The sequence below is a fragment of the Mustelus asterias genome, chromosome 19, assembly GCF_964213995.1.
Source record: "Mustelus asterias chromosome 19, sMusAst1.hap1.1, whole genome shotgun sequence".
In the NCBI taxonomy this organism is placed as follows: Eukaryota; Metazoa; Chordata; class Chondrichthyes; order Carcharhiniformes; family Triakidae; genus Mustelus; species Mustelus asterias.
Genome location: NC_135819.1, coordinates 9,495,728 through 9,510,179, shown reverse-complemented (window position 1 = coordinate 9,510,179; position 14,452 = coordinate 9,495,728). Strand labels below are relative to the sequence as shown.

The 14,452-nt window shown below is 49.0% G+C and overlaps 1 protein-coding gene across 1 annotated transcript in view; it reads left to right on the top strand.

The window, feature by feature from the left end:
- The first annotated feature begins 7,632 nt into the window (after window positions 1-7,632).
- LOC144507753 (CD209 antigen-like protein A) overlaps window positions 7,633-14,452 on the top strand; it is a 32,005-nt gene continuing 25,185 nt past the window's right edge. Inside the window, exon 1 of the mRNA XM_078235024.1 lies at window positions 7,633-7,837. Within this exon, the coding sequence (XP_078091150.1) occupies window positions 7,753-7,837 (85 nt within the window). The 5' untranslated portion in view covers window positions 7,633-7,752. The remainder of the gene's footprint in view (window positions 7,838-14,452) is intronic.

Sequence of the window (14,452 nt, the reverse complement as noted above, 5' to 3'; positions counted from 1 at the left end):
TGGATTTCTCCATCAGAGGAAAAAGGCTATCACTATCCACCCTATCTAAACCTCTAATCATCTTATATGTTTCAATAAGATCCCCTCTTAGCCGCCGCCTTTCCAGCGAAAACAATCCCAAATCCCTCAGCCTCTCCTCATAGGATCTCCCCTCCATACCAGGCAACATCCTGGTAAACCTCCTCTGCACCCTCTCCAAAGCCTCCACATCCTTCCTGTAATGTGGGGACCAGAACTGCACACAGTACTCCAAGTGCGGCCGCACCAGAGTTGTGTACAGTTGCAACATAACGCTACGACTCCTAAATTCAATCCCCCTACCAATAAACGCCAAGACACCATATGCCTTCTTAACAACCTTATCTACTTGATTCCCAACTTTCAGGGATCTATGCACACATACACCTAGATCCCTCTGCTCCTCCACACTATTCAAAGTCCTCCCGTTAGCCCTATACTCAACACATCTGTTATTCCTACCAAAGTGAATTACCTCACACTTCTCCGCATTAAACTCCATCCGCCACCTCTCGGCCCAACTTTGCAACCTGTCTAAGTCTTCCTGCAAACTACGACACCCTTCCTCACTGTCTACCACACCACCGACTTTGGTGTCATCAGCAAATTTGCTAATCCACCCAACTATACCCTCATCCAGATCATTAATAAATATTACAAACAGCAGTGGCCCCAAAACAGATCCCTGAGGTACACCACTTGTAACCGCACTCCATGATGAATATTTACTATCAACCACCACCCTCTGTTTCCTATCCGCTAGCCAATTCCTGATCCAATTTCCTAGATCACCCCCAATCCCATACATCTGCATTTTCTGCAGAAGCCTACCATGGTGAACCTTATCAAACGCCTTACTAAAATCCATATATACCACGTCCACTGCCTTGCCCCCATCCACCTCCTTGGTCACTTTCTCAAAAAACTCAATAAGGTTAGTAAGGCACGACCTACCTGCCACAAAACCATGCTGACTATCACCTATCAATTCATTACTCTCCAAATAACTATAAATCCTATCCCTTATAATTTTTTCCAACATCTTGCCGACAACAGAAGTGAGACTCACCGGTCTATAATTCCCGGGGAAGTCTCTGTTCCCCTTCTTAAACAATGGGACAACATTCGCTAACCTCCAATCTTCTGGTACTATACCAGAGGCCAACGACGACCTGAAGATCAGAGCCAGAGGCTCTGCAATCACTTCTCTTGCCTCCCAGAGAATCCTTGGATAAATCCCATCCGGACCAGGGGATTTATCTATTTTCAGACCCTCCAGAATATCCTGCACATCCTCCTTATCAACTGTAATACTGTCTATTCTACTCCCTTGCAACCCAGTGTCCTCCTCAGCTATATTCATGTCCCCTTGCGTGAACACCGAAGAGAAATATTGGTTCAATGCTTCACCAATCTCCTCCGGTTCCACACATAACTTCCCTCTGCCATCTATAACTGGCCCTAAACTTGCCCTAACCAACCTTCTGTTCTTGACATACCTATAGAACGCCTTAGGATTCTCTTTAACCCTATCCGCCAAAGACACAGACACACACACACTCACACACACACACAGACACACACACACTCACACACTCACACACACTCACACACACACACACACTCACACACACACACTCACTCACACACACACACACACACTCACACACACACACACACACACACTCACACACACACACACACTCACACACACACTCACACACACACTCACACACTCTCACACTCACACACTCTCACACTCACACACACACTCACACACACACTCACACACACACATACACACACACACTCACACACTCACACACACACTCACACACACAGACACACACACACTCACACACACACACACTCACACAGACACACACACACTCACACACACACAGACACACACACACTCACACACACACACAACCCACACTCCCCCCCCCCCCCCCCCCATTCTCCCCCCTCTCGTCCCCTCCGTCTGCAACTCTGTCACCTGGAAAACCAGGTAAAGAACAGCCAGAAAACAAAAGGTGATCCAATCTTAGAATCCCAGATTCCGGAATGCGCAACTCAATTCAACCGTTGTGATAAATCTTGGGACAGCAAAGTCCAGGGGAAGAAAGGATTCGGCAGATTTAGAGGCAAACAAATCCAGGAGAAAGAAACAGATCAAAATAAAATGTGTTTGAAAAGTGAAGGAGGAGGAATTTCTTTCGGGAAATGTGCTCCTGGTTGGGATGTGTGTTGGAACGCTCGCTGTGTGACTGCTGCCAAGATTACACTGACTGAGAGGGAGCTGTTACAACACAAAGGTTAATCCCCTTTACCTCACTTCGTAATCTGCTACAATTATTTGGGAAGGTGTGAAGTGTTCTTAATTGACGGTTAGAGGTTCATTAATATAAAGGTCTGAGCTTCGCTTTAAGTGAATCATAGAATCCCCACAGTGCAGAAAGAGGCCATTTGGCCCATCGAGTCTGCACCGACCACGATCCCACCCAGGCCCTATCCCCGTAACCCCACATATTTACCCCACTAATCTACGCATCGAAGCAGAAATTTAGCACGGCCAATCAACCTAACCCGCACATCTTTGGACTGTGGGAGGCAACCGGAGCACCCGGAGGAAACCCACACAGACACGGGGAGAATGTACAAACTCCACACAGACAGCGACCCAAGCCGGGAAGCGAACCCGGGTCCCTGGCGCTGTGAGGCAGCAGTGCTAACCCACTGTGCCACCGTGCTGGTATTGTACTTAAATAACCAGGAGCTTTAACTAAACAAGTAACACATTAACTAAGGTACAGTTCAACTGAAATGCTGTTCAAATAAAGACAAGGGTCATTCAGTTTTAAAACATTAAGAACAGAATCTTAGTCACTCTCAAAGAAATGATACAACCAGGCTTGATGGAATTCGGCCATTTTTTGGAGTTCTTCTATAGTTGTCCGCTGTCTGTAACGTCTTACTGACCAGGTATCCTTCGGTTAGATAGCTGGATAATTCTCTCAATAGATATTTAAACAGGCAGGGATGGAGGGCTGCTCTGGAGAGTAATGCTGCCTATTTCACTGGCTGCCCTGGCCTCTGAACATTTTCTCCCAAGACGTTCTCTCCTGAAATGGCTGTTGCTTTTGCCTTTATACCTATGATGACCTCACACTTTTTTTACACCCCGATTGGGTTGATGCTGTCGACACTGCCAAATTCAAATCTGATAGGCTCTTAGAACTTGAATGTTCTCTTTAAACTCATAGGCTAACACAAATGCAAAAACCTGCAGAACCGGTTACCAAGGCAACCCTGATGCTTTTGATTCCTCGGGGGTTTTCACAGTAACGTCATTGCAGTGTTAATGTAAGCCTACTTGTGACTAATAAATAAATAAACTTTATAAACTTTTATAAACTTTATAAGTAAACTTTAAAATGTTTGGTCTGAAACAAATGTTGCCCTTTGTGTACTCTGTATACCTGCATTTTAAACATTCCAGCATTGAACACAAAACAGCTTTTTAAAGAGACCACACACCGCTATTTTCCTCTAACAGTTTTTACAATTCTTTTCCATCTTTATAAACATTCTTTACATCTTCGTAAACTCAACTTCACAACAGAGCAGCTCTGAGCAAATGTCCAGTCAATGCTGTACGTCACAGGGCGATGGTGGCACAGTGGTAATGTCGGTGGGTTAGTAACCCAGAGGCCCAGGATAATGCCCCCGGGGACATGAGTTCAAATCCCACGAAGGAAGCCACTTAATCAAACCTGGAATTGGTGACTACTCACGATTGTTAAAAACCCATCTGGTTCACCAATGTCCATTACATAAGAAAAGCAGCTGTTCTTATCATACAGCATACGGGCGGCACGGTAGCACGGTGGTTAGCACGGCTGCCTCACAGCGCCAGGGACCCGGGTTCGATTCCCGGCTTGGGTCACTGTCTGTGTGGAGTTTGCACATTCTCCCCGTGTCTGCGTGGGTTTCCTCCTGGTGCTCCGGTTTCCTCCCACAGTCCAAAGATGTGCGGGTTAGGTTGATTGGCCATGCTAAATTGCCCCTTAGTGTCCTGGGATGCGTAGGTTAGAGGGATTAGTTGGTAAATATGTAGGGATATGGGGGTAGGGCCTGGGTTGGATTGTGGTCGGTGCAGACTCGATGGGCCGAATGGCCTCTTTCTGTGCTGTAGGGTTTCTAAGATTTCTTCTAAGCAATGTACATAGAACATAGAACACTACAGCACAGAACAGGCCCTTCGGCCCACGATGTTGTGCCGAGCTTTATCTGAAACCAAGATCAAGCTATCCCACTCCCTATCATCCTGGTGCGCTCCACGTGCCTATCCAATAACCGCTTAAATGTTCCTAAAGTGTCTGACTCCACTATCACTGCAGGCAGTCCATTCCACACCCCAACCACTCTCTGCGTAAAGAACCTACCTCTGATATCCTTCCTGTATCTCCCACCACGAACCCTCTAGTTATGCCCCCTTGTAATAGCTCCATCCACCCGAGGAAATAGTCTTTGAACGTTCACTCTATCTATCCCCTTCATCATTTTATAAACCTCTATTAAGTCTCCCCTCAGCCTCCTCCGCTCCAGAGAGAACAGCCCTAGCTCCCTCAACCTTTCCTCATAAGACCTACCCTCCAAACCAGGCAGCATCCTAGTAAATCTCCTCTGCACTCTTTCCAGCGCTTCCACATCCTTCTTATAGTGAGGTGACCAGAACTGCACGCAATATTCCAAATGTGGTCTCACCAAGGTCCTGTACAGTTGCAGCATAACCCCACGGCTCTTAAACTCCAACCCCCTGTTAATAAAAGCTAACACACTATAGGCCTTCTTCACAGCTCTATCCACTTGAGTGGCAACCTTTAGAGATCTGTGGATATGGACCCCAAGATCTCTCTGTTCCTCCACAGTCTTCAGAACCCTACCTTTGACCCTGTAATCCACATTTAAATTAGTCCTACCAAAATGAATCACCTCACATTTATCAGGGTTAAACTCCATTTGCCATTTTTTAGCACAGCTTTGCATCCTATCTATGTCTCTTTGCAGCTTACAACAGCCCTCCACCTCATCCACTACTCCACCAATCTTGGTGTCATCAGCAAATTTACTGATCCACCCTTCAGCCCCCTCCTCTAAGTCATTAATAAAAATCACAAAGAGCAGAGGACCAAGCACTGATCCCTGTGGCACTCCGCTAGCAACCTGCCTCCAGTCCGCAAATTTTCCATCCACCACGACCCTCTGTCTTCGATCAGATAGCCAGTTACCTATCCAATCTGCCAACTTTCCCTCTATCCCACACCTCCTCACTTTCATCATAAGCCGACCATGGGGGACCTTATCAAACGCCTTACTAAAATCCATGTATATGACATCAACTGCCCTACCTTCATCAACACACTTAGTTACCTCCTCAAAAAATTCAATCAAATTTGTGGGAGAGTCTCGAACAAGGGGACACAGCTACAAGGTAAAGGGCCACTTATTTAAAACTGAGGCGCGTAGAAATTTCTTCTCGCAGAGGGTGGTGTCTCTGGAATTCTCTGCCCCAAAGGGTGGGAGGCACGGTGGCACAGTGGTTAGCACTGCTGCCTCACAGCGCCAGGGACCCAGGGTCCATTCCCGGCTTGGGTCACTGTCTGTGTGGAGTCTGCACCTTCTCCCCGTGTCTGCATGGGTTTCCTCCAGGTGCTCCGGTTTCCTCCCACTGTCCGAAAGATGTGCGGGTTAGTTTGATTGGCCGTGCTAAAATTGCCCTTTAGTGTCCTGAGATGCGTAGCTTAGAGGGATTCGTGGGTAAATATGTAGGGATATGGGGGTAGGGCCTGGGTGGGATTGTGGTCGGTGCAGACTCGATGGGCCGAATGGCCTCTTTCTGTACTGTCGGGATTCTATGATTCGATGATTCTATGATGTGCTGGTTAGGTGGATTGGCCGTGCTAAATTCTCCCTCAGTGTACCCGAACAGGAATCGGAGTGTGGCGATCAGGGGATTTTCACAGCAACTCCATTGCAAGCCTACTTGTGACACTAATAAATAAACTTCAAACTATATTCTGCCAACCCCACACTAGCTGCATCTCATCTCTTTAGGTGCCACAGTCATAGCCGTACAGGAACAGGAGGAGGCCATTCAGTCCCTCGAACCTGGTCCTCCATTCAATTGGATCATAATTGGAGTGCGTGTGGACTCCGCCTCCCCCTGCCTTGGTTCTCTGGAGGCTGGGCCATTGGAAATATGTAAAGTGGAGGTGGATAAACATTTGATAGATGGAGGAATAGAGAGAGGGCGATGGGGAAATGACACAGACAAGGAGTTGAGGCCGGCACAGGTCAGCCATAGGTCAGGGTTTGAGGAAGAGAGCTGAGATCTGGATGATGTGGAGGATAAACATCAGTTGGGCCGAATGTTTGTACTGAGGATTTAATTTAATTTAATTTAATTAATGTCCTGTAAATCACTCGCAAAGGAAAATAAAAGTTGCCTTGCTGGTAAATCTCCAGATCCCGGAATTACAAGCCTTTACTGCAGCTCAATTTGAATCAACTCTGATCCCTCAAGCGTTGCTCTGTCTTTCCAGTAATTATTGTTGCTCCTCAGAGAAAATCACATCGCGACTTCCGTTTCCAGTGTTTTTTCCATGCTTCCATCGCTATTCGCAGCAGGGAAATTGGGAGGGAATCTCTCAGTTTGCATTTCAGTGACAATTCCAAATCAGGAAAAGGAAACTCTCTCATTTACCGAGGGCAAGAAACGTAGGCAGGATTCCACCTCAGGCCTCACAGCCTCCCGGAAGCATCTTCCCCCCGGACCCACTTCCCTCCCAGAACCATCTCCCTCCCGGAACCATCTCCCTCTGGAGCCATCTCCCTTCCAGAACCATCTCCCTTCTAGAACCATCTCCCTCCCGGAACCATTTCCCTTCTGGAACCATCTCCCTCTGGAGCCATCTCCCTTCTGGAACCATCCCCCTGCTAGAACCATCTCCCTCCCGGAACCATCTCCCTCCCTGATCCATCTCCCTTCTGGAACCATCTCCCTTCTAGAACCATCTCCCTCCTGGAACCATCTTCCTCCCAGAACCATCTCCCTTCCAGAACCATCTCCCTTCTGGAACCATCTCCCTTCTCGAACCATCTCCTTCCCGGAACCATCTCCCTTCTAGAACCATCTCCCTCCCGGAACCATCTCCCTCTGGAACCATCTCCCTTCTCGAACCATCTCCCTCCCGGAACCATCTCCCTTCTAGAACCATCTCCCTCCCGGAACCATCTCCCTTCTGGAACCATCTCCCTTCTAGAACCATCTCCCTCCTGGAACCATCTTCCTCCCAGAACCATCTCCCTTCTGGAAGTATCAATCTTTGTATAAAATATCCAGGCGCTGGATAGTCTAAGATCCTCAAGTTCAAATCACGAAAAGACCCATTTTTCCAGGATGTTTTTGTGAATCTTGCTGTGCCAGGCAGTTTAGACAATTGGAACATTTGTCACCATTTCCTTCCTGCTGCAATATTTATATCGATTCAGAAAGCTCTGTGTCAGCTTTACACGTGCTGGTTTCAATTCTGCAAAAGGGGTCACGACGGGTGGGGTGAAAATTGGTTTGGATATTAGGATGTTTGATGTGACAGATGATATAAAGCTCTGCATTCCCGCACCAGCTCCTTGACCAGCTCTGCATCCGTTTCCACACCTTCTGGCAGAATGTCGAGGGAACAGGCTTACGGTGATTTGGACAATTTCAGTATTGACAATGAACCGAAACAGAACCAGGCGAGGCAGATTCCAGGTAAGTTTTCACTCAGTGAAGGTAGGATTCAGTGTGTCAGAGAGAACATCCTTTTAATTTCAGTTACGAACATGAATTTCCCGTTGTATTGAGTGAGGGAGGAAATTTGGTGAGAAATATTTCACAAAGGGAGATTGTTTCTCTCAGTCAGATTCTTGCTGTCGAAGTTACCGTGCTGGATTTGCTAAAACTCTTTGCAACTCACTGTTTGCTTCCTTGTCTCATCTGTTTGTACAACCGCACAATCACTTCATGTACAACCTCCATAGGCGCTACCATAGAATCCCGACCCTACAGAAGGAGGCCATTTGGCCCATTGAGTTTGCAACGACTCTCCAAAAGAACATCTTACCCAGGCCAACCACCTCTCGCCCTATCCCCCTAGCCCCATGCATTTAGCGTAGCCAATGCACCTAACCCACACACCTTGGTAAACTAAGGGGCAATTTATCATGGCCAATCCCCCTAACCTGCACATCTTTGGACACTAAGGGGCAATTTATCATGGCCAATCCCCCTAACCTGCACATCTTTGGACACTAAGGGGCAATTTATCATGGCCAATCCCCCTAACCTGCACATCTTTGGACACAAAGTGGAAATTTAGCATGATCAATCCACCTAACTTGCACGTCTTTGGACAGTAAGGGGCAAATTAGCTAAAACTCTTTGCAACTCATCGTGCCAATCCCCCTAACCTGCAAATCTTTGCACACAAAGGGGCAATTTATCATGGCCAATCCCACTAACCTGCACATGTTTGGACACTAAGGGGCAACTTAGCATGGCCAATCCCCCTAACCTGCACTTCTTTGGACATTAATGGATAATTTAGCATGCTCAATCCCCCTAACCTGCACATCATTGGAAACTAAGGGGCAATTTAGCATGGCCAATCCATCAAACCTGCACATCTTTGGACATTAAGGGACAATTTAGTATGGCCAATCCATCAAACCTGCACATCTTTGGACATTAAGGGACAATTTAGCATGGCCAATCCGCCTAACCTGCACATCTTTGGACACTAAGGGGCAATTTAGCATGGCCAATCCATCTAACCTGCACATCTTTGGACACTAAGGGGCAATTTAGCATGGCCAATCCACCTAATCTGCACATCTTTGGACACTAAAACACAATTTACCATGGCCGATTCACCTAACCTGCACATCTTTGGAGTGTGGGAGGAAACCGGAGCACCCGGAGGAAACCCACGCAGACACGGGGAGAACGTGCAAACTCCGCACAGTCACTCGAGGCCGGAAGCGAACTCAGGTCCTTGGCGTGTGAGGCAGCAGTGCTAACCACTGTGCCACCGTGCCCACCCTTTGGTACTTCACAGGATAAATCAAAATGTGTCACCAAGACACATAGGAGGTATTAACACAGGTGGCAAAAAGCTTTGTCAGAGAGGTTGGTTTTAAGTAGCGTCTAACAAGAGGATGGAGAGAAGCAGAGGGGGTTAGGGAGGGGATTGTAGAGTTAAGGGCCCGGGCACCTGAAGGTGCAGTTACCAGTGGCGCAGTGACTAAAATCAGGATACTCGAGAGCTGGGATTGGAGGAGTGCAGAGATCTGAGAAGGTCGTGGGGTCAGAGGAGGTGATGGAAATAGGGAGCGGGTCCATGTCAGGGAGGGATGTGAAAATTTTTTAAAATGTGACAAGTGCAAAGCATAACTGAGTGCAGTCTGCCTGTAGCTGGAGAGGAGACGGTGGTGTAGTGATCATGTCACCAGACAAGTAATCCAGAGGCCCAGGCTAATGGTCTGAGGATGTGGGTTCAAATCCCACCACGGCAGCTGGTGGAATTTAAACTCAATTCATAAATTTGGGATATAAAGCCATGAAATCATTGTTGTGAAAATCTAATGTCCCTTTAGGGAAGGAAATCTGCCGTCTTTACCCAGCCTGGCCTCCATGTGACTCCACAATGAGGTGGTTGACTCAAAGCACAAAAGGGCATCAAACTGGATCCATGACCCAGCATCGACCTAGACTTCAGGAACGACAGTGGAGAAGCACTGTCACCTCGACAAAGTCCTCTGTCCTAACATCAAGAGGGTACAAAATTGGGAGAGTTGTCTCAGTTAAGCCCAGTTAAGCAACACTTTGACATACTCATGGAATCACACCTTACAGATAATAGATACAACCAGCACAGTCCCACTGAAGGTACAGGGGGGAATGAGGGCGGGGTGGGGGTGGAATGGGGGGGGGGGTGGGGTTGTGGCACAGTGGTGTAGAGTCAAGAGGGAGTTGCCCTTAGAATTCTCAATATCGATTCTGGCAAGGAAACATCCTGATGATTATTACATATTGACCACGTCCCCCTGCCCACCACCCCCTGCCACACCCCCCCCTTGCCACCCCCTCTCGCCACCCCCCTCGCCACCCCCCTCGCCACCTGCCTCACCACCCCCTCGCCACCCCCCTCGCCATCCCCCTCGCTGCCCCCCTCGCCATCCCCCTTGCCACCCCCCTCGCCACCCCTGCCACACCTCCTGCCACCCCTACCACCCCCTTCACCACCCCCCTCACCACCCCCCGCCACCTTCCCTCGCCCCCCCCCCCCCCCCGCCACCCCCCTGCCACATCCCTCGCCAACCCCCCTCACCAACTCCTCGACTGATCAATCTGTACCTCCCCGCAATGTTGGACACCACTTGGAGAGAGCACTGGGGGGGTGTCAAGAAAACAGAATATCAGCACTGTAGCACAGTGGTTATCACTGCTGCCTCACAGCGCCAGGGACCGGGGTTCGATTCCCGGCCTTGGGTCACTGTCTGTGTGGAGTTTGCACGTTCTCCCCGTGTCTGCGTGGGTTTCTTCCGGGTGCTCCGGTTTCCTCCCACACTCCGGGTTAGGCAGATTAGTAGGGTGACTACATGGGGTTACAAGGATAGGACTTGGGTGGGACGCTCCGTCAGAGAGCTGGTGCAGACTCGATGGGCTGAATGGCCTCCTTCTGCACTGTAGGGAGTCTCTGAATGTAGCCTGGATGGGGGACTTCAATGTCCATCACCAAGATTGGCTAGGTAGCATTACGACTGACCAGGCTGGTCGTAGCTGCTATACCGGGTCTTGGGCAGGTGGCGAGGGGAAAACATACTTGACCTCATCCTCACCAACCTTCCAGCCACAGATACATCTGCCCATGACAGTATCAGCAGAGGCTAAATTACAGGCCAGAGAGTCTAACTTCAGTGGTGGGAGAACTATTGAAAAATTCTGAGAGATAGAATTAATCTCCACTTGGGAGAGACAAAGATTCATTGAGGAAAGTCAGCGTGGCTTTGTCAAAGAGCGACCATGTCTAACACATTTGACTGAACCTCTCCAAGAGGTGACTAGGTGTGTCGATGAGGGTAATTCGGTAGATGTAGTCAACATGGACTTCAGTAAGGCTTTTGACAAGGTTCCACATGGGAGACTGGTCTAGAAGGTTAGAGGCCATGGGATCCAGAGCAATTTGGCAAATTGGATCCTAAATTGGCAGGAGGCAGAGGGTGATGGTCGAAGATTGTTTTAGTGACTGGAAGCCAGTGTCCAGTGGTGTTCGGTGCTGGATCCTTTGCTGTTTGTCGTGTACTTTAATGATCTGGATGTGAATGTGGGGAGTATGGTCAGTAAGTTCGTAGATGACACAGAAATTGGTGGTGTGGTAAATAGTGAGGAGGAAAGTCTTGGGTTACAGGATGATATAGACAGGCGGCTCAGATAGGCAGAATGGTGGCAAATGGAATTTAACCCTGAAAAGTCTGAGGTGATGCATTTTGGGAGGACTAACTAGGCAAGGGAATACATAATGAATGGATGGACACCAGGAAGTACAGAGGACCAGAGGGACTTTGGTGTGTATGTCCGTAGATCTCTGAAGGCAGCAGGAACAGGTGGATAAGGTGGTTAGGTCACAGCTGGAGCACCGGGTGCAGTTCCGGTTTCCACACTGTAGGAAGGATGTGATTGCACTGGAGAGAGGGTGCAGAGGAGATTCACCAGGATGCTGCCTGGGATGGAGCGTTCCAGCTATGCAGAGCGACTGGATAGGCTGGGATTGTTTTCCTTGGAGCAGAGATGGCTGAGGGGAGAGGGACCTGATTGGGGCGTGTAAAATGATGAGGGGCAAAGATGGGAGAGATAGGAAAGAACTTTTCCCCTTAGTATAGGGATGCCGTCTTCACGTTGGGGGTACCCTCTATCGTGCTAAATGGAATAGATTTCAAACAGATCTAGCAACTCAAGACTGGGCAGCCATTAGGTTCAGTGGGCCATCAGCAGCAGATAGTACTTAATCACAATCTGTAACCTCCACGCCTGACTGAAGGCATCGGATACTCAAAAGGGTCTGACAACATTCCGGCAATAGCACTGAAGACTTGTGCTCCAGAACTTGCCGCTCCCCTAGCCAAGCCGTCCCAGTACAGTTACAACATTGGCATCTACCCGACAGTGTGGAAAATTGTCCGGGTATGTCCTGTACACAAAAAGCAGAACAGATCCAACCCGGCCAATTGCCGCCCAATCAGTCTACTCTCGGTCATCTGTAAACTGATGGAATAGCGACACTTACTCAACAAGAACAGTTCCTGTTTCACCAGGGTCACTCAGCTCCTGACCTCAATATAACCCTGGCCCAAACATGGACAAAAGAGCTAAACTCAAGAGGTGAGGTGACGGTCATTGCCCTTGACGGTAGCACAGTGGTTAGCACTGCTGCTTCACAGCTCCAGGGACCTGGGTTCGATTCCCGGCTTGGGTCACTGTCTGTGCGGAGTTTGCACATTCTCCCCGTGTCTATATGGGTATCATCCGGGTGCTCCGGTTTCCTCCAACAGTCCAAAGATGTGCAGGTTAGGTGGATTGGTCATGCTAAATTGTCCCTAGTGTTAAGGGGAATTAGCAGGGTAAATATGTGGGGTTACAGGAACAGGGCCTCGGTGGGATTGTGGTCGGTGTAGAATCGATGGGCCAAATGGCCTCCTTCTGCACTGTAGGGATTCTATGATTCTATGAAGATAGGAGCAGGAGGAGGCCATTCGGCCCTTCGAGCCTGCTCCGCTATTCATCACCATCATGGCTGATCGTCCAACTCAATAGCCTAATCCTGCTCTCTCCCCATAACCTTTGATCCCATTCGCCCCAAGTGCTATATCCAGCTGCCTCTTGAATACATTCAATGTTTTGGCGTCAACTACTTCCTGTGGTAATGAATTCCACAGGCTCACCACTCTTTGGGTGAAGAAATGTCTCCTCACCTCCGTCCTAAATGGTCTATCCCGAATCCTCAGAATGTACAAGGCACAAGTCAGGAGTGTGATGGAATACTCCCCCACTTGCCGGGATGGGTGCGGCTCCACTCAACACCATCCAGGACAAAGCAGCCCCGCTTGATTGGCACCCCATCCACAAACATTTACTCCCTCCACCACCGTCGCTCAGTGGCAGCCGTGTGTACCATCGACAAGATGCACTGCAGCAACTCACCAAGGCTCCTTCTATCATCACCTTCCAAACCCACTACTGCTTCCACCTCAGAGGACACATGCTGCAGAAACCTCGGATCACCACCTGGAAGCTCCCCTCCCTGTCACTCACTAACCCGACTTGGAAATATATCGGCCGTTCCTTCACTGTCTGATGCACCATCAATCGAGCAAAGACTAGTTTGTATGCAAGAACAAATAGGCTTTTATTAGCAAAAGACTTGGAGCACACCCATGCCGATGAACTGGTCCAGACTGAGGCAGGGGGGTGGGGAGCAGTCGCCTTTATACCTGGATCAGGGTGGGGAGGAGTCTCGGGCAGGGCCGGCAGGGATAAGTCCAGGCATGTCACCCACACAGGCAATAAGCTAACAGTGGTTTACCACACTGTCACTGGGTCAAACTCCTGGAACGCCCTCCCTAACAGCACAGTGGGTGTACCTACACCATATGGGCTGCAGCAGTTCAAGGTGGCAGCTCACCACCACCTTCTCAAGGGGCAATTAGGGATGGGTAATAAATGCTGGCCCAGCCAGCGACACCCACATCCCATGAAAGAATTGAAAGAAAGTATTCACCAGTGCAGCTAATTTAGCAACAGCAACTTTCCAGATTTGTTTTACATTTTACATAAGTAGTTGAAGGAGCATTGGAGCTCCTGTAGGGAATCAATCCTGTCTCTGTGATAGCACCCTTGCCTCCGAATCAGAGGTTTTGGATTCAATACCCAGTCCAGGGCACACTGAGCATTTAATCTAAACTGACATCCCACTGCAATGCTCAGGGAGAGCTTGGCAATGAGAGCCTATGGGGTGGCACAGTGGTTAGCATTGCAGCCTCACAGTGCCAGGGACCTGCGTTCTACTCCTGGCTTGGGTCACCACCTGTGTGGAGTCTGCATGTTCTCCCCGTGTCTGCATGGGTTTCCTCCGGGTGCTCCGGTTTCCTCCCGTAGTCGGAAAGACGTGCTGGTTAGGGTGCATTGGCCGTGCTAAATTCTCCCTCAGTGTAACCCGAACAGGCGCCGGAGTGTGGCGACTCGGGGATTTTCACAGTGACTTCATTGCAGTGTTAATGTAAGCCTACCTGTGACACTAACAAATAAACCTAAAGGGAGCCTTCACCTGCC